Source organism: Centroberyx gerrardi, chromosome 4 (genome assembly GCF_048128805.1).
Source record: "Centroberyx gerrardi isolate f3 chromosome 4, fCenGer3.hap1.cur.20231027, whole genome shotgun sequence".
Lineage (NCBI taxonomy): Eukaryota > Metazoa > Chordata > Actinopteri > Beryciformes > Berycidae > Centroberyx > Centroberyx gerrardi.
In genome coordinates this window covers 14220863-14244708 of record NC_136000.1, presented here as the reverse complement: position 1 = coordinate 14244708, position 23846 = coordinate 14220863, and the positions used below count along the sequence as shown (strand labels likewise).

At 39.6% G+C, this 23846-nt stretch overlaps 2 protein-coding genes across 2 annotated transcripts; one reads left to right on the top strand and one right to left on the bottom strand.

Moving 5' to 3' along the window:
• On the bottom strand, nt 1-8673 carry hexa (hexosaminidase A (alpha polypeptide)). Its single transcript, XM_071896503.2, has 14 exons — nt 8380-8673; nt 7409-7513; nt 7208-7273; nt 6888-6934; nt 6645-6755; nt 6074-6175; nt 5683-5815; nt 5089-5269; nt 4621-4707; nt 4426-4498; nt 2351-2531; nt 1876-1966; nt 1653-1760; nt 1-1489 (listed from the first exon to the last, which is right to left on the bottom strand). The coding sequence occupies exons 1-14, from the start codon at nt 8639-8641 to the stop codon at nt 1426-1428; spliced, it is 1611 nt and encodes a 536-aa protein (XP_071752604.1). The 5' UTR covers nt 8642-8673; the 3' UTR covers nt 1-1425.
• A 790-nt stretch (nt 8674-9463) lies between these two features.
• arih1 (ariadne ubiquitin-conjugating enzyme E2 binding protein homolog 1 (Drosophila)) lies at nt 9464-23248 on the top strand. The gene is made up of 14 exons (XM_071896527.2): nt 9464-9876; nt 13760-13827; nt 13958-14105; nt 15539-15631; nt 15742-15797; nt 16960-17026; nt 17219-17325; nt 17992-18034; nt 18432-18503; nt 19055-19185; nt 19823-19880; nt 20263-20523; nt 21134-21246; nt 21336-23248. The coding sequence occupies exons 1-14, from the start codon at nt 9592-9594 to the stop codon at nt 21418-21420; spliced, it is 1587 nt and encodes a 528-aa protein (XP_071752628.1). The 5' UTR covers nt 9464-9591; the 3' UTR covers nt 21421-23248.
• The last annotated feature ends 598 nt before the right edge of the window (nt 23249-23846 follow it).

The following is a 23846-nucleotide window of genomic DNA, read 5'->3' as shown; positions in this document are numbered from 1 at the left end:
TTATTTTTTTTAACTGTGTTTATTATTAGGAATTTGACAGTAGATATACTTGCAGAGATAAATTCACAAAATTCAATTTTTGCATTTTTTAGAACAATCCCATCCACCCTTAAGCCCCCACCTCAATTCCACATATTGTGCACCCTAACTAAAAAAAAAAGCCTTTTTGTTTAAGCCCAAAATGTGTACTTAGGAATTTTGCCTAAATAAAGCCAGTATAATCTATTCATAATGCTATTCCAGCCCAGGTATAATGGCAAAGAGCTTCTGTTCTGTCTGTCCAGCTGATTCCAATTATCTTTGTTCTTCCCAGCAACTACACAGGATGGTAAACCAAGGTTGTGTTGTTAAGCTCAGCTAGTTCCGTTCGGCACCGCAAAGCCCTCTATAGTCCCCCCAATTCAGATTGGGAACAGAGTGGGAGCAGGATTGAGGCGTCAGCACTATGGGCACCAGGGATTGCCCCGCCCTGCCATCTGCTGCCACCGCTATAATCCACACAATGTGAAAATCAATTGTCTCAGTCCATATCAAAGACATGTCAGCTCAATTCAACAAGTAAATTAAACATTAGGGAGACTTATCGTAAAGTCCATGTTACTGCTGACAAAGTAACTGAGAAGCTTATTGGGAGTATGTCTCCTACATGGCCAACCCATACTCTTTGGCATGGATGAAACTGAGCATTCAAATGTAAATTAACATTGGAATTATTAACTTGAGTTACAAATGACTTCTCTAAAAGTGAATGGGTAATGATTTTTTTGGTAATGTTCTAAATGAATATTAAATGATATCAGTTGGGCTGTCAGGTGCAATTATCCCAGCAGTTAGAACTAACTGTTGATGCAATTGCATCTATGCATCATATTCAGTGGTCTATACACAGAGAGGGCCAGCACTAGTCTTAGTCTGTTCATGGGTGAGTCTTTCCACAATGAAAGAGTCTTAGTAATGGGTGCTTAGAAGAAAAGGTTCAGGATCACTGTGTCTGCTTGCACACATATTATTGTGACATTTCAGTGCGAGACTAAATAAAGCATATTGATAATTATAGTGTTAAAATATATATCTATATATACACAATAAAAATCTGCATCCTTTATTTCGCAGTCAACATTATTCCACGTACAGTTTAACAGTGAATTACATTGCAGCACTTCGAATTTCTGTAATATATTACTATATTGTGACTGCTAAATATTCAAAAAGTAAAATAAAAAGAGCATCACTCAAATAACCATTACATAATAATGTGAATGTCTCAATCTTCAACCGGAAAATCCCTGAGGAAACATTTTTCAGTGCACACTTACTTTAACACAATATTTATTAAAGATTTTACCCTGATTACGGCAGCTATTAACTTAATTACTTCAAAGAATATGCAAACAATAACTTGTAGTATTTATCCACCCAACAAATTCAAACACCCTGGTACTCATGCCTGCAGTGGCCGACAAAGAGAGGCTCCGCCTGGATGCCACGCCTTGGAGAGAAAGGAAAAGGGGGAAAAACATGAATATCTAATGAAGCAGGTATATAAATAAGACTAGAAACTGGAACAGCCTATGGTATCAACAAAAAATGAGTCTTTTGTTAGAAAAATGCAAGCACTGTACTGTTTAAAGGTCCTGGATAGAAAAATCTACCTCAGCAGCTTGCAACGAAAGTCCCGCAAGCGAGGGAATGCCTGGTCCACACTGGAGGTCTGCTTCTCATCACTCCAAAGTCTCTCTGCTGCAGCACTTGCCCTCGGCCTGGGATTTTGGGCACAACCAGAGAGTGTGTTGGATGAAGTCATGCTTTAAGTTGTTACTGCAATTACTGTATGTTGACTGCTGTTGTGATTTTGTGTTTGTCATGCTCTCATACCAAAGACGTGGAGAGAGATTGGTGGCGTCAACATATTCCCCCCACATGCAGACCTCGCCCCCAATCACCAGCTTCTTCTGCTCCTCCGTACCTGTGAAGGGACAATCAAAACTTTGACTTAACACAATGTAGAATTTCAACACAATGTGGTTAATTATTGTACTTAAGCATATACTTTACATTGCAGTCAGATTCTTTACTCAGCTTTATCACACCACCACTCCAAGTCAACACTCAAATACCTGAGTACCTTTACTTAATATTTTCAGCAAGTGAATGTTTAAATGGATCAAGACTCTTTTCCGGCATAGCAACCTGTGTTCATGGTTTTCAAAACATGCATCCTACATCATCTATGTGTGAACAGCAATCGGCAACTCCCACCACCAGGCAAGCACCACCACCTGCAGGTAACTAGGCCAGTCTATATAATATAATACTAGTATAATAGTATATTGCTTGGCCTTGAACACACCAGAGAAGTTCTGTGGCTGCACAGTGTAGAACTTGGGCCAGTCCTGGCCGTAGGCAATGTGGTTGATATACCAAGGAGCAGCCAGCAGGACCCTGTTCCCGGCTTTGGTGATCCTGCTGAGCTCTGCCTTATAATCAGCAGGGAGGCCCTTCCAGATGTGCAGCACTGTGTCCTTGGGAATCTGAGCAGGGTGACAAACAACATGTTGTCTTGCCCTTCTGCACTTGTCTTGTTTGGTGTTTGCCACAGTCAGTCACTGTCTGCCTGCTGTATTGCTTTATCTGCTTACATTCAGTGGTTTGGTTTAAAGAAAAAAATCAACACTTTCACAAAAATGCTTTTATCAGTACAAGCTTGCACTGAGATAAGCTTGCATTTGATTCATACCTCTCCCATGATATGAACCATCTGAATCCCAGGTGCATTTTTTAAATTGTTTCTCCCGGTGCCAGAGCGCACTCTGCCCCAAACAGACTGTTCATAAATTAAGAGCCCTGTCAAAATACCCAGTCTTCAGAGGATCATAATCTTTGAACATGTAGTGCACACTGTAGAGCACTCTGACCAAGGAAAGTTAAGAAGAGCATGTGAAGCTTCCAAACTATCTGCCACTAGATACGTGATGATCATTCTTCTTCAGGGCAAAGAAATCATACAGTTAATGGTGTGAAAACTAGTCAAATAGATGTAGGCCCAGGTTTTAAAACAAACCTTATAGTTGTTTCTCACTGCAGTATGGTGTCTCTCACAATTTTGTCAGTTTTTTCATCTGAAGGGGCCAGACACTTAAATGCCCACTGCTGATATACACTCTTGACAAGGTATTATTGTTAAGTTGTAGCAGAAATATTGATGTGGGGAGGCAGGTTCAATAGCCTGCATATAGTGGAAAGACCCTTTTTGGTTATAGCTCCACAGGAGATCAGTGTTAGCGATGCCCATTTAGAAATTCTATCTCAGTCTCTCAATGCGAAAAGGGAACTGACAACTAAAAGGGCAGGGGAAAACGCCACAGCCTAAAATGTTAGGAAATAGCTGACTGTGTTTCTGCTACCAATAGAGTGGGAGGGGCACAGGTGTGTGATATTTATATATAGCCTTGATATTTGTCTGGGAGGAGCTTTGCAAATGGCTGCAGAGTGCAAGCTAAGGACAGATTTGGGCACACTCATCTCTCCGTGTTTCGGGGGAGGAGTTAGCGGGTTACCCATGATGCCACACCTAATCTGTAAGACGCCACTGTGGGCTTTAACACCATTCAAGCTAATTACACAGCAAACACCAATACTTCTCCATGTCTCTGTAACAATGAAGTATTTATGAAAGTCTTTACTGCCACCTAGTGGTATGGCTGTAATCAGAACAGTCTGTATCAGACAAAAGGGATTGGCCATGTATAGCCTATATTCCAGAAGAAAATCAAGTTTTATCTCCATCTCTATCTCTATGATTATTAAAGACAAACAACACAGCAGTTAGTACTGAATACACTGCAACTATCCACTGCACACGGTTCTGCTCTGACCCTTGAAGGCGAGGGGCCACACAGCGTAGTAGCGGGCCCAGTCGTGTGTGGGTCCTGGCTTGTCCAGATACCAGGGAGAGGCCAGAATCACTTTGAGCCCTGCTTTAGTCACCCTGCGCACCTCACACAGGTAACAGCCGTCTCTCCACACCTCCACCACTGACAGAGAGCTGCGCTGCAACACAGTCCTCTAGTCCATCAGACATATATGAACTCTAAAGACGGAGACAGCTAGATCGTTCATGTACAGTAGGAGGTTTAACTAATCAGAAATGGTGGTCATTCAAAGAAAGTGTTTCGGTTACTGAAATTTTGTTAAAGATTATGTGCATTTAAATTTACTTTCAAACATTTAGTTAGTCTAATTTGCAGTTGAAATACTTTTAATCACAATGATATTTCAACAATCCTGCACATTTTCTCATTGTCGCCTATTTTGTTACAGCTGTGGGGCAGCGTAGATAAATTCACATAGATGAGGCTCTACTGTGATACATAAATATAGTTTGGATTATGTTTCAGAGGCAGGTGTCATTTGTTGTGTACTTACTCGTTCATGGTAGTCAAAAACATCTTGCCACACTATGGCTGTCTTGTTGAGAGCTGAAGTTATGTTCACAATGCTGGAAATACAGACAATTACTTTTGTAGGATTAATGTGTATGTCCCACTTTGATGCTCTGACTAAATTTGATCATACATAGCACCACAACCTGAGCCCAGTCTGTTCCTAGTTGCTACCTACTTCTCCATGTAGTATGATTCCAGTTTGGTGTAATCGTTTCCAAATCCCATCCTCTGCATAAATGTCCGGACGTCAGGGTTGGACTTCCTATGGGAAACAAACGGTGTTGTGGAGTAATTTCACTTCATGTAATTAAAGTTTAACTACATTTTGCAGTAGCTTGGAGGTAGTTTTTGTTTGGATAGTGTTACTAGTAGTTCATTATTGTCATTTTGAGGCGTAGTTAAGTACTGTAATGACCAACTAGTTTGGGCTGGAAAAGAAAAGAAGGGAATTGTTTTTTTCATCCTTTTCTTCATTTTTTGTAATTAATTATTTTTTATGACTACCTCTGATGCCTAACCCTGTAACAAACCCAGATTCCCTAACACTGGAAACAAATAATCATAACCCAAAATGGAAGGGCTTAGTTTAAGGCATTAAAAGACATCAGGTATTAATTTATTGATCGATCAAACTTTGGCCTACCAGCAGCTGAAGTCAACCTCATCTCCTCCTAAGTGAATAAAGGAATCAGGGAACACAGCTGACACTTCCTTAAATAGCGTGGCCATGAACTGGTAGCTGGAGGCTCTGGCTGGATTAACAGGACCAAAGGAACCTGAAGGGGCTCCTGCTCTGTAGCAGGGAGTCAGCAGGTCAGACTGACCTGGGGAACAGAAGGGCAATTAAAAGTTTACTTTAGTTAAACAATTTTTATTACGCGTTTAGTTTAAATACATTTCTTGTATTGTCTGATAAGAGCAGAAACTTGCTATATACACATACATATATAGTTGCTAAATGAGAAACTGCTGATGACAATCAATGATGATAATGACAAGCATAAGACCACAAGGAAGTGTCTTCTGGATAACAGGTAGTCAAGCTCAGGCTTCAGTAAATGCCTGTATCCATTTACAATTTTGTATGACAGGTTTAACATGCAGTACTCCTGTTGTACCAAACCAGAAATAATGCCAAGTGTATGTTGAAGATCAATTACATATGGAGAAACCAAGACAATCCTTATAAAATTATATTTTTGCAGAAAATGTGGCTCATATTGTCTTTGAGTTTTACCTTTTCCCCATGACTGGGTGTGGCCGGGTGAGTCAAACTCGGGAAGGACTCTGATTCCTCGTAGCCTGGCATGTGAGATCACCCTTCTCACATCTGACTGTGTGTAGATGTGAGTCATCGGGTGGAAAGCCCCCTGAATCAGAGCCAGAAGCCTTTGTTAAGGGCGGATACAATTTTTCAGTATTTCCTTACCTCATGAATCCACATTTTTAGTATGCCCAGTTAAAAATCTAGGATATTATAAACCAACCAAATATCATCTTATTAAATATAGACAAAGAAAATCTTTGTGCAGTAAATCATTAAGAATGGGCAGGGTTATGTGTTAAACAGCACTTAAAATGGCTTATTCCTTGTTTTATACTCAGCTGTGCCCATCCACTTGTCTCACCTTACTGCTGAGGCCTGGAAAGGTGCGGCTCTGGTACGGGAAGGAGGGGTCATCAACAATGTGCCAGTGAAACACATTGAACTTACTGTAGGCCATCGCATCCTAACAAGAAACATATCTATTAATAACATTCATCATGAGCATGCCAGATGAAACAGAAATAAGATCATATTATACCCCTTTCATTCCTTATGGTGTTATATATAGACCTATTTGTATTATTCATGTACAGTACATATTGTTTTTGTATTCTTTTATGTAATGACAAATGATGTATTGATTCATTTCCTACTCTTTGTTTGTTACTTTGTTTGCATAAGTTATGTATTGTGTGTGTGTGTGTGTGTGTGTGTGTGTGTGTGTGTCTCTGTCTGTCTGTCTGTTTATGTGTGTGCAAGTGTATATGTGGATGTGTTTGTATATGTATGACATATGTATGTGAATTTATATGGGGTAGTTTTTACTACAAGCCCTTAAGGGTTTTTATATCACCTGTACATTGTATACTATTTGTTCATATTTTCTCTTTTCCAAATTGCACAAATAAACAAATAAATTATGGGATTATTACCAGGGTCTTCAGAATGACCGGCACTGGTAAATAGTGACGTGAAGTGTCCAACAAAATCCCCCTGAACTGGAACCGGGGGAAGTCCTCTATCTCAGTCTTGTTTACAAAAAACTAGAAAAAGAAATAAAAGAACAGAAAAAAAATAATTTATCTGTTCCTAACATTTTAGGCAAATACCAAGCTATATAGCATGTTTGTGCAGATGAAAAACTCTGAATCACTTGAAAAAATGTGATGACTTACTGTGCCAAAGTCATCTTGATACACCAGCTGACTGAACGTTTCTAGACCTGTGCTTAATCAGAGGATATCTGGTTGATAATTAGCATTCATTTTAACCTAAACACATTTAAAAGTTGGATTCATGAGGTAAGTTATCAAATATACAGCAACATGAATGTAGAAATACAGTATAATGCAGTGGTTACTTGCTTAACAGGCCTTCATTGAGCCAGCAATGCAAGCCTTCCCTATATTGTAGCTGATTGTCAAGATATTTTGTTTGTTCCTTTGTAACTTTATTCATAAATGCTAGTCTACATAAATGTATTTATTATAATTACCTCTTAGAGCCCCCCACACAGTCTCTGCATTCAGGGTCGCATGCCCTGCAGAGACACTCAGCTTGTCTAGAACACAAGTAGCAGCAGATTAGACAATGCAACAGGCCCTAGGGGTTGGGATGGGTGTTGCCAGTGACCTCAAAGAAGTGGCTCTGCATCGCCTCCCTGAGGTTGCTCTGGTAGATGGGTGTCAGTACTTACATCTCTCAGAAGAGTCCTCATTTGGGTAGCCCTCGCAGTCTCCTTGGTCCACACTAACCTCCAAAGAAAACGATTTTGCCTCATTGGATGGTGGAACACCATTTTCTGTTGGTCACAAAAGTAAAATGTTAACACTGTAATTAGTTGCTGAATGCATGTTTTGTAGCACAGCGTACACAGCCTGTACATTGGCATTTTGACAAAGTTATGACCAAAACTGCCAATTCTTTCATATATTTAAAAACACTAACATGAACCTGGAACTCTAGTCCATTGTATGTTTTGGGAGCAGGTAGGCCTACACTGGCTGACTGATGATCCATCAGGCAACTGCTGCCTTTACAAAGCCCATTGATCTACTTTAAAAGCCAACATGACAAACAGAAAGGGCAGAACAAAACCACAGGGAGTGCTTTGCTCTACAGTGTTGTGCACTCATACAAATGAGGTAAAGGTGCAATCTTAAATATTTGCATCACCAGCCTCATTCACTCCTGGTGCCCACTAGTTATCAAGAGGCCAGGAAAAAGAAATCAGACCCTAAGACCTCGTCTTTATATAGCTATACAACAGTAATCCAGATGGGTGGGTAGATGAGTGCTATACAAATATGTCAGTGTGCGGGCTACTTCCTTCAACCCAGTGATTTGCTTATCTGTGCACCTGACGTACATTTTTGGTAAGCCTTTTTGTCAAGAGCGCAAACACTTTCACTTTTACTTGCTAGACAAATATTACAGCAAAACTATAAAATTTCTAGAAATATTATAGGGACACCACAGGACATTAAAAAAAGAATCAACTAGCCTACTGTAAAGTCACTAGAATTTCACTATTTAGCGCCACAGACACACGATAAGTCCCTGTAGGAATATTAGCCTTCAGTCATTTTTGTTAGGGCACATATATTTTAGAAAGGTTTAAAATCTTACATCCATTTCCAGCTAGGTACTCTTGACTTTATGACCTACCTGAAACGTAATCTGGAAAAATTAGAGAAAAATATCTCTTGAACGCATCATCCAGCACGGAGCAGCCCTGTTGCGTGGCTGAGTACCTTCCATAGTGAAAGCTGAAGTCCTGCGGGTTCAGTGAATATCGCTCCGTTGAGGTGGTTATAGTCTGCGGTAATGGCCATACTCCCTCCACTGTCTGTAGGCCTAACTGAAGAATAATTAAAGACAGGATTTGAAATCGCGTACGACAGTAACGCCTAGCATTAACTTTAGACATGACTTCTATTCCACTAGTCCTTGTTTGTTACTCAAAGCACTTCCAGTCAGGTGCTTCAAAACATTCAGTCACATGACTTTGTGGGGCACAAGGTGTGGTGGTATGTCGGTTTGTCAAAAAGGTAAAATAATATAGCCTAGCAACATGCGATTTGGAAGACCGCCCTTATGAAAATGAACTAGGCAAATAGTGGGATAGTAAATATCACAGCAAAACATATATAATATCCTATAGGGGTCATAGAATATTACAGGCCTAGAAACTGTGGGAGATTTAAAAAAAATATGCCTACCATAAAATATAATAAGGTCACTATAAATTTACCATTGAGCAACACACTACAAGTCCATATAGGAACATTACAGGAATATAGTGATTTTAGTTAGTGCATGGAGCAGATTACTGCATTATAAAATAGGATAACATTTTATAATAAAGTCTTAGAACAACTCTAGAATAGTACAAACAAACTCGGTCATGTACAGTAACATTCGTTATTATTATTTTTTTTTTATCGTTTTGATTTTTTTTAAACGTTGGCCTTCCCTACATTTTCGTGAAAGGGAAGTTGGAAGTGTAACGTTAGGAACGTAGCCGCAGGTGATTGATTATAGCGGCTGACGTCTCATATTTTGTTTTCTATTTGTATATTTTTTAAAATAGGTTCGGGGACACAGTGTACAAAATAAGGACAAACTTTGTGGTATAAGGTATAAATACCATTATTTTTTAAAATATTTTATTTTACAGTCCGTCTGACGTAAGGTCGTCGTCAGTTGGTGACGCTGTGTCTCTTTGTTGGCTTAGCAGCGGCGACGTTTTGTTGTTATTTTCGCTGCAGCTGAAAAATAGGCTCGGATAATTTTGGTTTTTGTATTGTTCCGCAATCAACATTTCACACACTCTAGACCTTTAGGTGTGCTTGTCACAAGTTGATAACCACCCTAGGAATGGACTCAGACGAGGGTTATAACTATGAATTCGACGACGAAGAGGAGGAATGCAGCGAAGACAGCGCCGAAGAGGAACCCGAGGACGACACCCTGGAGCTCGGAGAGGTGGAGTTGGTCGATCCCGTGGTGGCCGGTGGGGAGCGAGACGAGTGCGGTGAGACTGGTGGAAGTGGCCACGGCCCAGGCCAAGAAGAGGAGGACTACCGCTTCGAAGTTTTGACTGCCGAGCAGATCCTACAGCATATGGTGGAGTGTATCAGGGAGGTCAATGAGGTCATCCAGGTAGGTATTTTAGTATGTCAGCGACAGGAAAGACCGGGGTCCGGGCTTGGGAGAAGCATAAACAGGCCATTAACGTTAGCTTAGCCGCGTAGGAGTAGTTTACTTGCTGGAAGTTTACAGTTTCATAATTAAACGGTGATACAATTAACCTACGATTAAATTTCGGAGTTTTTCGGGCTGTCTTTTCCTACTTGTTTGTGGCTCTGAAATACGGAGATATGACCACATTTAGATATGCACGTAAAATATGGAACAGTTTTCAAACCGATTCCATTCCAGGAAGTAGTCGGATCCCTATTGAGAAGTTGGCAGCTAACCTACGTTTGCTAAGCTAACGTTAACGTTAGCTTGCAAGGTTAGCCAGCTTGCTAACTAGCAAACTAACGTTAGCACCTTAGACGGAAAGCAGAGTCACGTCAAATAACGTCGTTAGCTATATAGCCAGTTAGTTGCCAACCATTTTATAGACGCCAGTTTGATTATGTAAATTGAGTTTAAGCAATTGTGCAATTATTGTAACGTTAATTTTATTGTCATGATGGAAGGAAGGCTTGGTCATCGAGTTGGTTAGCATGTCACAAGCTAGGTTAGCTAACGTTAACAAGCTAGCTATGATGACATAAAAGTTTCTTGACTTGAACCACATGAAGACGTTTTAATCTGGCTCCAGCTATACATTTCAGTTCACACGCAGTGGAGCCCTTCTTCGCCTCCGCGCAGGCCTCCATTTCCCTCCACATACCTTGTACTTAAATGGTCCAGAATGAAATGGAAAGTGGGCTTTATCCTATCCCATTTAGATCGTGCAAGAAACGCATTCATTTTTTAAGATGGCCACATTACTCTATTGATAAGTGTCATCGCCAGACTTTAGTTAAGCCTAGAAACATTTCAGAAGTAGAATATTAGCACTATGGTTACACTGGTATGAAGACAGTAGGAATAACAGGCATGGAGCTTTCTTCTAAAAATAGTGTTCAGGCCTACTTCATTTTCAGGTTTTTGCAACGCCAAAGAATAACCGTTCACAGTAAATCTACACAGCTGAGTTCTGAACAAGAGTTATTCAAGGAGCTCTTGGGTAACAGTTACAGGAGAGAGGTGGGCAGACTTGAATGCACTATTCTAGTAAACTACTTTTAATGCTATGCCTTCAGCTGTTGAGAGCAGTCGGTTTTTCCTAGCTTGTGAAGAGACTTGGGAGGTAAAGTTACCAGTGGCTGATGTTTTTTGCATGATGGGGACTTGGAAGATTCTGAGATCACACAGCAAACTTGACAGTCAAAACACGCAGGGGCATTGTTCACATGGGAAATGTGGATCTCTAGGCAAGGAAAGACACTACAAGTTTACAAGCCACATGCAAAGAAAAGATGTATGCCAACAAAATATTTTGCATGACCAGATTTTCCTTTAGGTAGTCAGAAAGGACATCAAGAAGGGTAAAATGAGAAGGAAAAAAAAGTTGTATATATATGCAAGGAGAACCTTGATACAGCCTAATTACATTATGTGTGTTGGTGACCTATTTGGATTTGCCATAACATCACTGACATGGCAATGCTGTACAGAGTGGTGCTGTTTTATGGATCTGTAACATATGTAAACAAGTCTTCGGATCTACATCTCTGTTAAATTTGCAAAAACAAATTGGCAGTCAACTTTAGACAAATGGTCTATTCTGTTTGCCAAATGTGACTTAAGGGGCACAGACACAGCTTAGACTAAGCCAGCAGTAGGCCTGATCTGAAATAGCTTATATAGAACATTTACGTGAAATAGCTTTCATGAACATGGTTACATTTGGTTTTGTTACTTTTGGATAGCTGAATCTTTTACATGGATGGGTCTGAAGTTTCCTCTGAAAACCTAAAATGGGCTTGATACCATGAGTATTATTATTATTCCTATGGAGAACAAATTGCAGAAAATTGTAGACAACATTAGGAAAATATTATTAAGTCTATTCATAAAATTGAAACGGTTCCTGGTGCTGTGTCTAAAATTGAAAAAGCTGAATTTGAAATTTGGCTTAGAGTTCAGAGGTGTCAACTCTTAATCAGTTAGGCTTGTTGCCTAGTCAGACATTAGGATCTCGGTTGACCAAGACACAGGAATATCGGTCCATTAAATATTATTTAGAAGAGAAAATCCTTCAAATAATTTTCTTGGGTCAGATTAATTACAGTCCTAGACTGTTCTGCATTTTCACTCTTTGGTCGCAGTTGTTGCTCAGAGAATCACTGCCTGCTTTCTGACTGCAATAGCCCATTGTCCCCCACTGCCATTGAGCAGCGACCTAACACTATAACTTTCCAAGTAAAGGCATCTACTGTTGCATATTTAAATCGGCATCTAAACTATATTGGCCAATCTTTTTCTTACAAACTAGGATGAATGGGTATGAACAAATGCACACACAAACAATTGTCCATGTCTGTGAACACCAAATCAAGTCGTCCTCGCTTAAAAGACCTTTTTAGGCTAGGGATAGTTTTAGACCCAACTCCATGTCCCTGCTGTCACCCTGTGGTGTCTAGTTTTGGCCTTTTGGTTAGGAAGATTATCATTTTTTGAAAATCAACCTGTAAGCTTCCATCAGTTATTGAAGTGGTGAAACTTCATTTAACTAAGGAAGGAATGATTGTTTTGGACAATTAGGGCTGGTTCTAGACAAGGCATAAATTAAGCCTGGAGTAAGTATTAATCTAGAATACTTGCTGATTACGTTTGGATGGTGGAGTACACAACTTGGGTCTTGGGTATGGAAAGTTTCCTTAAACCCTTGAAATGGACTTTGACGTACATGTGTTTTGTCTTGTTTGAATGTACTTCAAGTGAGATAACACAAGCCAATCACAGACAATATCAGATGGCATATGGAAATATAGGAAATTCATTGAAATAAATGGATTCTGTACAAAAACTGTAGCCTGTGAAAACCTTTTATCTTTAAAGATTGAAGTCATGGTGTGCGTTTTACACTTGTTGGTATTAAGTGATTATGACTCCATAGTCCATTTTCCTACACTGTCATTGATCAACAGTGTTTATCAGAAGGTAGGTAAGATTGAGGGAAAACAGGAAGACAAACGCACATAGCCCTCCTCTCCCCTCCCTCTGCTACCCACCAAACTATTGGCAATTGGCACACAGCTGATTGACAACCGGAAGCCCTCCTGCTCTACAGTTTACTCGGAGCCACTCAATTTTCTTTGAAAGCAAATAACAGAGCAATGGCACTATCAATATTGCAGAGATTCTGACATGTTATTTTACCTAAATGTTCACCTAAGATGGCGATTTGTTTTAGGTGAATTCAAACAAAACGTCAACTTATAAAACCTACCTACAGAGTTAAAGCCTCTGTAAGTAAGTTTTCCACCTGCGCCATTGGAGGTTTAATTTAAGACATTATGTAGTCTTGGAGTAGCTCTAACCTTGCTCTTTTGCAATCTGAATAATTTAACCCAGAACAGTTAAATATAGGACATTAGGACATAGGATATTTTTTTTTAGCAATGTAAAATATTTGATTTGAGTTAGTCCAACTCAAATTGCTACTTTAGTCCGGGACTAGGCTTAATCCATATCTTGGAAACCAGAGTTTTGCAGTTTGCATTTTGCTGTTACACAAATGATATTACAACTTAGAAAAGGAGTAGAATCACCAGAGGAACAGCCTCTCCAGCCTTGTTGTTGCTTGTGTGTAGTTTACCTGAAACACTGGGGAAAGCCCCCCTGTGTGGAAATATCACTTAATGTGCTTTTCCTCTCAACAATATCCCCAATTTTAATATTTTAGAGTTAAAATTTCAAGTTGTCAGTGGTGAATGTAAACTTCAGGTTGATATCTGAACAACCGTTTTTTCCTTTCCTCTAGAATCCTGCAACAATAACACGCATTCTTCTCAGTCACTTCAACTGGGATAAAGAGAAGCTCATGGAAAGGCATGTATCTCTGCAGTACACTCTTTGTTCTGTAGCAACAGGTATATTATGTATATTAGTCCTTTGGCAAAGCACATGTATTGATTTTTCAGCTCTCATGGTGATTTATTTTTTATCTCAACTTATACAGGTATTTTGATGGTAATCTGGACAAGCTTTTCTCTGAGTGTCACGTCATCAACCCCAGTAAGAAATCTCGGACCCGTCCTCCAATCAACACAAGATCATCTGCACAGGACATGCCATGTCAGATCTGCTATCTAAACTACCCCAACTCTGTGAGTTCCATAAACTGGATGGATCTACATTTCACACACCAGTAGACTGTTGCACCAGCTCAACGTGCATTGTGCATTTTAAGTTGACGTGTAAAATATACACTAAACATTTTGTTGAATGTAGCTAGTTTGACACTGAAGCTGTATCTTTGTTCAGTCATCTTTTCATGCTGTTAATTACAGGCCAGTCTGGTATGGATTGCAGCATACATGCTACTGACACATGGCAAGCCAGATGATTGAGTGGAGTGGGAGTGTTTATGTTCACTTGAACGTTACTCAGATTCTCACCTCCCACAGTCTCATTTGAGGGCTGGTTGTAGACACGCAACCACTGAAAAATATTTGCAGCTGCTCAACTTTAAGCTTAGTTCTAAACTCCTATGCGGTTGACTGCTGGAGACAGAATTGTAGGTGTGCATAGATATGGGATAGCAGTGAACTTGTAAATATTTGCTGTACCTCGGAATTGCGGTTTAGGCTTGGGCATTTTTGACTGGACAATCTCATACTGTGTATATTTTTAGGGCCATCAGGAATGCTGGACATTTGCTGTCACCAATAAGCTGGATGACTGTTAGTAATCAATAGTCTCTAGTGTGCTATATTCTCTATGGTCAATTAGGCTGAGGCTGAATCCAAGTTGCTCTTTGTTTCATATCCTTATAGTTATTTCAGTGTACAGTTTTGTCAGTGGATAAATGGCTGGTGTAAATTTAATGACCACTTTCAGCTTTACTATACTAATATGAGAGCAACTAGAAAGTTTTGCTAATTGTAGATGTTTCACAGATCTCCATTAATCTTGTAAGCTGTGAAAGTCTGGCAAATGTCTTTGAAGGAAGTTGAACACCCACAGACTTACCTAATGTATTTATGGTCAATCAGATTGTTTTTTCCCCACTGTCATTGAAATAGTCCTGGCTCCTCATCAAGTTGTCTGATCTTTTTTCATAGAAAATGCTTATCTTTTATTCCAGCTTTGCGTTCTAGTCACAATATGCTCATTAGTTTTGTGAATAGCCTAGTTGAGTGTGGTACAAGTTTGGGGTAGAGCATTTGAGGATCTATTTAGGTCTAGGTCTTATGGCTTTATGTGTCTAGTATGTTATATTAAGTTGTTTCCCCAAGTCAAAAAGAGAAAACAGACTAATTCAGTCAGTACTTGGACCTCAGCAGCCAGATAATGCTGTGTGCTACAAATTCCAAAAACCATCAAAGGATTGTTTTAATTGGCCTGTTGAAACAAAAATTGTTCTGTCAGTTATTAACTGTGGTTCATTCACCGAGTTTATTTTGACTCTGATTGGTCTCTTAACACAGACGGTATGCCTCGACTTGCCTGGTTACCGGAGGCTCTTATACTTGGTGTAGTGTCTCGTTTGAAATCAGACTGAATGTTTCTTCTTCTTCTTCTTCTTCTTCTTCATCAGTACTTCACCGGCCTGGAATGTGGACACAAGTTCTGCATGCAGTGCTGGGGAGATTACCTGACCACCAAAATCATAGAGGAAGGAATGGGACAGGTATTTACTAAGACATGTCTTCAGCATTCCTCTGCAGGTCAGTCACAGATTAATGTTAGTCTTTTAATAGCTGTCTGACTAATTATTTGCCTTCTGTGGTGTCTTTTCAGACCATTTCTTGTCCCGCTCATAGTTGTGACATTTTGGTTGATGACAACACAGTCATGTGAGTATCTGTTTACACTTGTATCTGTTTTGATGTGTTGTTGCCTGTTGGTCAGCAGTGATCAGAATTCATAGATGTGACAGGGCAATTTTGGTAATGAAAAAGAGCAACTAAACAAAAGTGACTTCTAGTGTTTTTATTTGTATCATGTTTGCACACAATAGAATGTACTGAGACAGAAGAAGGTCACTTAGATACATCAAACCATTTGACAAGGGCTCTTTTTATTTTCACATATCCGTAATTTAATCAGATAGTTTCATTGAGATCAAGATCTTTTTCAAGAGGTCTTTAAAAGAAAAAATGAAAAAGAAAATGCTCAATACAGTCAGCAATGTTGTAGTCAGCAACATAGAGGGACATGCATTATAAAAAGCAATTGCAAACAGGGAAAATGTGATATATCATTGCTTTAAAACCAATGAGGGGGATAAGAATGTTCCCCATTAATTTCAATGCCTGTCAGACCTGCTTGCTGTATTTACACCTGCCATCTGTAATGTGTTTAACAGGAGTATCAGTTTTAAATGGCAGATTTAGCATTATTATGACATTTTACAAATAAAAATATAGTTATTGGTATAGGATTTTGAAGTGAGGCCTTGGCACTATAGTTCACCCTAGATGTTGCACAGCCTGTAGTGTTTGGAAACAAGCCCCCATATTGAAAGCATGGTTACTAATCTCTTTCCCCAGCTGTAAGGCTGACAGTAATTGTCTTAACCTACATCTTGATCTCACCAGCTAGCAAGATGGTTGCTAATGTGTTGTTAGTTTAGGAGACACTGTGCAACAAACACTAAACCATAAGCCCCCCACCACACCAGAAATGGTGTAAACAAATGCTGGGGATCAAGATTTAATTTCAAGGAATTTAAAACCCATGTATTTGGCACCTTTTTGTTCCCTCTTGTCAGTCACCTACGCTCTTTCTTTTGTATTTGTTACAAAATTAGAAATGGCTGTTGTCAATATAGATTCTACTTACAGCTTTACTGCATTGGCATTAGAGCCACCACAGAAAATGACATTAGCAACTGTAGGTGTTTCTCCATGACTGTCTGGAAGGTATACACCGAATATGCAGGGGGGAAACAATTGCCAAAACCACACATTCTATGTAATGAAGGCTGATAAGTATTTGTTTTGACTTTCCCTATAGGCGCCTCATAACAGATTCAAAAGTGAAGTTGAAGTACCAGCATTTAATTACGAATAGTTTTGTAGAGGTAAGTTTGTTGAATTTTATTTCCCCATGAGTCTGTTGAAATGAAAAATGAAACATTAAATCATGTTCAGGTGTTAGCTTATCCTGCATACACAATTTTGGAAAAAACATTGGACCACTAGACTACTTACATGAACGTATGCCCTCCATGAAGCTATGTGTTGTAATTCCATCTCTAATCACTCCTTTTAAGTGCAATCGACTGTTAAAGTGGTGCCCTGCACCGGACTGCCATCACGTTGTCAAAGTCCAGTACCCAGACGCCAAGCCCGTGAGGTGCAAGTGTGGCCGTCAGTTCTGGTAAGGGAACTTCTTAAACAACCTCATGGCTGCGTATCAGACTGCAGATGACAGCCCTCTCCGCAAAAGTATCCTGGCACTTCTGTTATGCTTTGGAAAACAAAAGAGTTGGCGTGCGAGCCAGGCCCAGGCTTCCTATGCCATGCCTATGCCACGGTAGAACTGCCACCCACCATCTCCTTATGAGATACTGCTAAAGCAGGCTCTTCTGGGATCCTGGTTTACTGTTGCCAGGTCATACCTAATCCCTGCATCTAGAACTTGAAAAAGACATACACAGACAGACAGACACAGATTCCCAATGCATGCTGGGGGAACACATGCACACATACACACCAGGGAATAGGCAGGATGGAATATGGGAAAGTGAATGAATAACACAGATTACGGAGTCATCTCGACATTCACCATGTAATTCTGTGGAGTGATAAGCTTAACAGGTTGCGCTGTATCTATAGCTTGTTCTTGGTGTGTTTTCAGAACATGGGCATATTAAAGCTGCTCCTCTGTTGTAGTCGCAGGTAATGAAAATGGGGAATGCATTTTCAAAATGGCTTGTGCATCTGAGAGCATTCTCGGTCAGTTGTTTTTTTTAAAGCAGTGCTGGTAAGTATTAGAGATTCTGTGAATTTGGTTTTTAACTTTTTGCGCCTCTTGCTGTTGCAGCTTCAACTGTGGAGAGAACTGGCATGATCCTGTCAAGTGTAAGGTATGGTACTGCGGAATGCATTTAAAGTATCTTGCCAGAAAATGCTTGTGAATAAAGTGTATACAGTTTTTAAGCAGCCCCAATGGATTATTTCATTACCTTACGAAAAAGTTAACCTCTCCGCTATTTTTCCAGAATTTTGAGTGAAATAGTTGTGTTTAGACAGCATGCATTGTTTGAACAAGGAGCAAGAAAGCAGACTGCCACCCTCCCACTCACTTTGCTAGAGGACTCTCATGAGACCTGCCTTGTTATTGCAGAAGCAGCTCTGGCAGCAACAAAGCATGCCTATAAGCCCCTGTGTAAAACTGAGACACTGACACACTTGAATGTTAATACACAATTAAAAAGGGCTAAAAGTGGCTATTTCTTACTCTTGTTTTAATTTGTTTTGTAGTGGCTGAGGAAGTGGATTAAGAAATGTGATGATGACAGTGAAACTTCAAACTGGATTGCAGCAAATACTAAGGTATGGAAGTAGTTCATTAGTATAGTCCAGGGTTTACTTTTCCCCACTTACCCGGTCTGGTCAGTAGGGCCATATACGGCTGGCCCCAAAGAAATTTCCATTGTTTGTGATCAAAAAATGTAATTTGTTTTTAACATTTATTAATTGTATTGCTTCTCACTACATCTGACTTCAGCGTTTGTTTTGTGACCTACCGTATAAGTATCTCATATCCAAGGCCACAACATGAATCATACGGTTTAAAAAAACAAAAAGGGCAAATGGAAATAATAAACGGGATCGTACTGTCACTTGCAAAGATGCTCCTAAATTTGATGACACATTGGCATGCTAATAATTTGGGATGAATGTGGGCACCTTAGAGCCATCATTATTGTTGGACCATGCATCGTCCCTCCCCTTTTTATGTTTTACTTTTGTGTTTTCTTGCTTTGTTTCGTTTAAATTGCTCTGTGCTTTTACTGTTTTTTTTACATTTTGTTTTTGTCTTATCCTTTGTAAAGCAATTTTTAACTGTGATATACAAATTTTGCCTCTGCCTCCCTCAACAGGAGTGTCCAAAATGCCATGTGACCATCGAGAAAGATGGTGGCTGCAATCACATGGTTTGTCGGAACCAGAACTGCAAAGCTGAGTTCTGTTGGGTCTGCCTGGGTCCATGGGAACCCCATGGCTCAGCCTGGTAAGTGATGGTGGCTAATACTTTAACTTTAACCAAATTTAGCTGCTTTGTGCCCAGTGTGGAGTACAGTGGCTTCCATATTGTAACTGTAACACATATAGTATTAACTAGGGTGAGGTGGACCCAGGTAATATGTTTTTTCAATGTCACAATATTGAAGAGTTTATTTTTGATGTTTTCAAGGTATGCGTGTTATGGGATGTGTAATGAAAATCTCCTGTCAAAGTGAAGTAGCAAGTTAAATCTTGCTAATAAGATTTCTAATTTAGAAATGTTACAGAGTAGTTAAATATATGATTAGCTCACTTGGAACATTACATAAATTTAGCCTACAAATGGAAATATATTAATCTGTCAAAATCTAATATCACTTCATCTATCCTGTACTAGTCTACAGCATGTGTGTCCTTGTCACAGACATGAAATGCAAAGTGTCATTTGTGACATTTCATATCTCAAATACTCATTTGACATCTGTCAGACATTATTCCTGATTTGTTTTACACAAGGAGGCATGAAAACTGTTCATATTTTCAAGCAATAGTGAAGCTTGTTAATTACACTCTGCTTAAGAATGATATGCTCCTGGAAAATATTGTTCTGTGTCAATGGTTTTGTCTTGGTTGTGACTTTTTAGGTACAACTGCAATCGCTACAATGAAGATGACGCCAAGGCAGCCAGAGATGCTCAAGAGGTAATACTTGATAGTCAAAATGATACCATGACATTTTTAAATTTTTGTAGGTTGTTTTACTTCACCATACTTGTCACATTGTAGGACAAAAGCTTCTACATTTGTCCTCTAGTTTCCCTAAAATGGCACTTTTTGGGAAACTAAACGACAAATGTAAGTTTGTTTTCACACTGTCTGTTGAAAGGAAAAATTTGATCAAATTCAGTATGTCCGTTTCCCCACTGTTTGTTATATTCACATGCTTCAGCATTGTAGGCAACACTCCTGTTTTCACTTGCAATAACGTTTTGCTGCTGTCAGTGTAGGCCATGTGCTGATGAGTGTCCTGTGGAGGGCAGCACCATTTCCATTGTAATTAAAGCCAATTTCATGCTCTCCGCAGCGCTCCAGGGCAGCCTTGCAGAGGTACCTGTTCTACTGCAACCGCTACATGAACCACATGCAGAGCCTGCGCTTTGAGCACAAGCTCTATGCTCAGGTCAAGCAGAAGATGGAGGAGATGCAGCAGCACAACATGTCCTGGATTGAGGTGCAGTTTCTGAAGAAGGCCGTGGATGTGCTGTGCCAGTGCCGCTCCACCCTCATGTTCACCTATGTCTTTGCCTTCTACCTCAAGAAGAACAACCAGTCCATTATATTTGAGGTACTATAAAATGGAAATTGTTGCCTTGAACATTATGAGCGAGAGCAGATGGTGCATGATATGAGTAACTGAAGCTTGTTAACCATTAAAGTAACGATCTGTACAGTAGTCAAAGTGTTATAAAATGTTCCCCATTTATGGGGAATGGGGATTGATTAATTTCACCATCATTTAATGGTTAACTTACAGCTAATTGACTAGTTGCGTTCCAGCATTGCTTATTAATAGTAAATAGTATAGAGTAAATGATTTAATCACTAATAAATGACAATTGTTAACTAATTGTTAACTTAAATGCTGGATTTCATTAACCTTAGTGATCCTTGGGCTATGGGCTGTCTGGTCACCAAATTTCAGCCAAATCCATTTGTAACTTTTTGAGATGTCTTGCTAACAGACAGACAGACGGATGAAAACATAACCTCCTTCCAAGTTTGTTGGCCAAGGTAACAACTTTTCAGTAGTGTGTTAGAAGAGTTTACTAATCATATTTCCTCAGGCAGGTTGCACCAAAGTTTAGGGCCCCTGATCACAAATGGCCAATCAAGTCTTTTTAATCTAGACTGTGACACAGAATAACATGGTCTGTCTTATTCTTGTGTGTTATCAGAACAACCAGGCAGACCTGGAAAATGCCACTGAGGTGCTGTCTGGCTACCTAGAGCGGGACATCTCCCAGGACTCCCTGCAGGACATCAAGCAGAAAGTACAAGATAAGTACAGGTGGGTCAAGGAAGCACCGCCAACACCGTCTGCCTCCGTTCAGTCAGAGTGTTCTTGGTCTCTAACGCGCTTTTCTTGTGTGTGTGTAGATACTGTGAGAGCAGGCGAAGAGTGCTGCTACAGCACGTGCATGAAGGCTATGAGAAGGACCTGTGGGAGTACATTGAGGATTGAGGACACGTCCCCATGCAACGGACTCTTGAGTATCTTGACAAACTAGAGCGCTGATGCAATTTAACAGGGCAGCACGGGCCTTCTGCCGCCTCTCCTTTGGCAAACCAACCACTTTTGCATCATTTTTCCTGGATTTGTTTAACAAAATCTTCAAAGTAAATTATATTTAAATAAAAAGGTAGAGTAATAAAGATTAAGTGTACTACAGTATTGTTAGCAACAGAGTGGAGTCTGAGAAAGCAGAAAATCCATCTAAAACAAATACATCCTCTTGGCTTGTATTGTAACACCTCCCCTGAACTATCTTATTTTCCTCTGTTTTTTTTTCTCTTGTGAATCTTTTCTGTTTTGATTTTGACTTTTTTTTTTATTTTTTATTTTTTTTTTATTTTTATTTTTTTTGCATTAGTGTGAAAATGTTTTCAACACAGCTTTAATTGTCCTGGCCATGTCTGCTATATGTGGTGAGATCCTTGTCTGGGTGGCTGAATGTTGATAGGCTGATTTCAAAGGGGCAAAGACATTTCGGGGGGGAAAAAGAAGAAAAAAACATCAAAAAGAACAAAAAAGCAAGTCTGTATTTTTCAATTTGTAAATAATCCATATGCATGGAAGTTAAAGAGCAAGAGTGGCACGTGTTTGCATAATTTTTAAATTTAGAAATATTTATTCTTTACCAATATTCAAAAAGGTGTACATTTGCTGTGTAGGTTGAGTCTCTCTACCCCCCGCAATGGAGTGTGGGAGTTTGGAGGTCTTTGGCATTAAGGCAAAACCCCCATATCATCCTCCATCTTTACAGAGCGGTGCACAAGTTACACCTTATCAGTAACTCTAAATGGGGACTGATAGAAAGGGTTAATCTTACTTGCCAAGTGATGAGATATAGGACTCAGTAAAAGTGCACAGCAGGTTTAGAAAACCAAGAGGAAAAAAAACTAAAATTTATAGGTGAGGTGGAATGCACCGGCCCTGTCTCCCTCTATGCTAACCTTTTTGCTGTACCCTCTCTTAGTTGTTTTTAGAGATGTTTAACATTTAAGAACATTACTAATTATTTACAAGAGCCAAACTGAGTGACATTCACTCATTTGTTTTTTGTTTTTTCTCTTTCCCGACGTGGCTTGAGGTAGCCCTCTTTAAGCTCAGCTTGCACCTTGGGGATTGAATGAGGGTAATGGAATGTACTGACAGCACAGCTTTCTAGTGCTGATAATTGGGCTGGATCACTGTCAAACAGGGTCAGGCATTTGCATCAGACGAGCAGGGAATACTTGGATGGCATGGGGCTGATGATGGCCATGCTTCTTTGAAGAGATCTCTTACCTTGCAGTCTGAACATTGCTTTAAACCAAGCTACATAGATGGACTTGCGCGAGCCTTAGACAGATGAGGAATATAGGGCAAACTTCTGAGGGTTGTAGGACTGTTTTATAACGCTGTTATGCTTTTGCATTCAAGACTGTGTTTTCGCACATAGGTTGAGGATTTGACATTGAAATGTCAGTGCCCCTCCAGGTATTGCATTGTTCTGTGTGGTGGTTGCTCTGGTTGTCAAGCTCTCTGCTTGTAAATGCTCGCATATGTCTCTGCACTATAGCAGTCTTCACAAGATTGACTGGAGGGGACGTGAATATACAGCTACTGGTGCAAGTCAGAAGATGACACCAAAGTGTCAGCCATCATTAAAACACATCCTTTGCCCCAGTTTCAGATCTTTGGGGAATTCTCTCCCAAATGCTTCTTATGTGTTAAACAAACTATTATTTTATCCTAGCAAAATTATAAACTGTATTGTTTATTTGAATAAATGTCATGAGAAATCTCATTATTGGGAGTACTGTGTGAGTCATTAGAATAGGCTTGGTCTCAATCATATGAATTACCCAAATGTCCATGATGCATTTCTGCGCTATGTATTTTGCAATGTAGTGTATTCTACAAACCTTGACAGAGAGCTGTGGTTGTCTTCCAGACTAGGGTGAAATGAATGGATTTGGTAACTTATGAAAAAAAAAATGTTTTTAGGCAAACATGTTAGCTTTTTGCACCAGTTTTACTTGCAGATTGTTAATATAAGGATACCAAGTGGTTGTTTGTATGATGTCACTTTTGAATTCATTTTGTGTTTCTCAAGTCACAAACCAGTGATAACACAAGTTGAATGGATGATGGCAAAGATGGGTAATTTTCTCTAAGCTGTCTTGCAGGTACTGAACACACCAGCTATTGCTGTGATCATTAGGCTAATATGCTCTCCAGGGCTCACTGTTTTCATTGTGTCTGCTAGTAGTTCATGAACATTTCAAGATAACATTCAAAGTAACAGAAGCAGCTACTTTCATTTAATTGAGACATCCAAAAACTTTTAATACTTTTCTACATATATCTTTTCTTTATGCTATCAAAGGTGTTTTATTTCCTAT

Bases quoted from the DNA above. Each gene is read 5' to 3' on its own strand.
- arih1 (XM_071896527.2), top strand. From the start codon at position 9,592: ATGGACTCAGACGAGGGTTATAACTATGAATTCGACGACGAAGAGGAG. The intron at 9,877-13,759 runs GTAGGTATTTTA...CCTTTCCTCTAG, and splicing joins AGGTCAATGAGGTCATCCAG to AATCCTGCAACAATAACACG. The intron at 20,524-21,133 runs GTACTATAAAAT...GTGTGTTATCAG, and splicing joins ACCAGTCCATTATATTTGAG to AACAACCAGGCAGACCTGGA.
- hexa (XM_071896503.2), bottom strand. From the start codon at position 8,641: ATGTCTAAAGTTAATGCTAGGCGTTACTGTCGTACGCGATTTCAAATC. The intron at 7,514-8,379 runs GTAGGTCATAAA...TGTGACCAACAG, and splicing joins TTTTCCAGATTACGTTTCAG to AAAATGGTGTTCCACCATCC. The intron at 2,532-4,425 runs GTAAGTACACAA...CACCCTGCTCAG, and splicing joins TTTTTGACTACCATGAACGA to ATTCCCAAGGACACAGTGCT.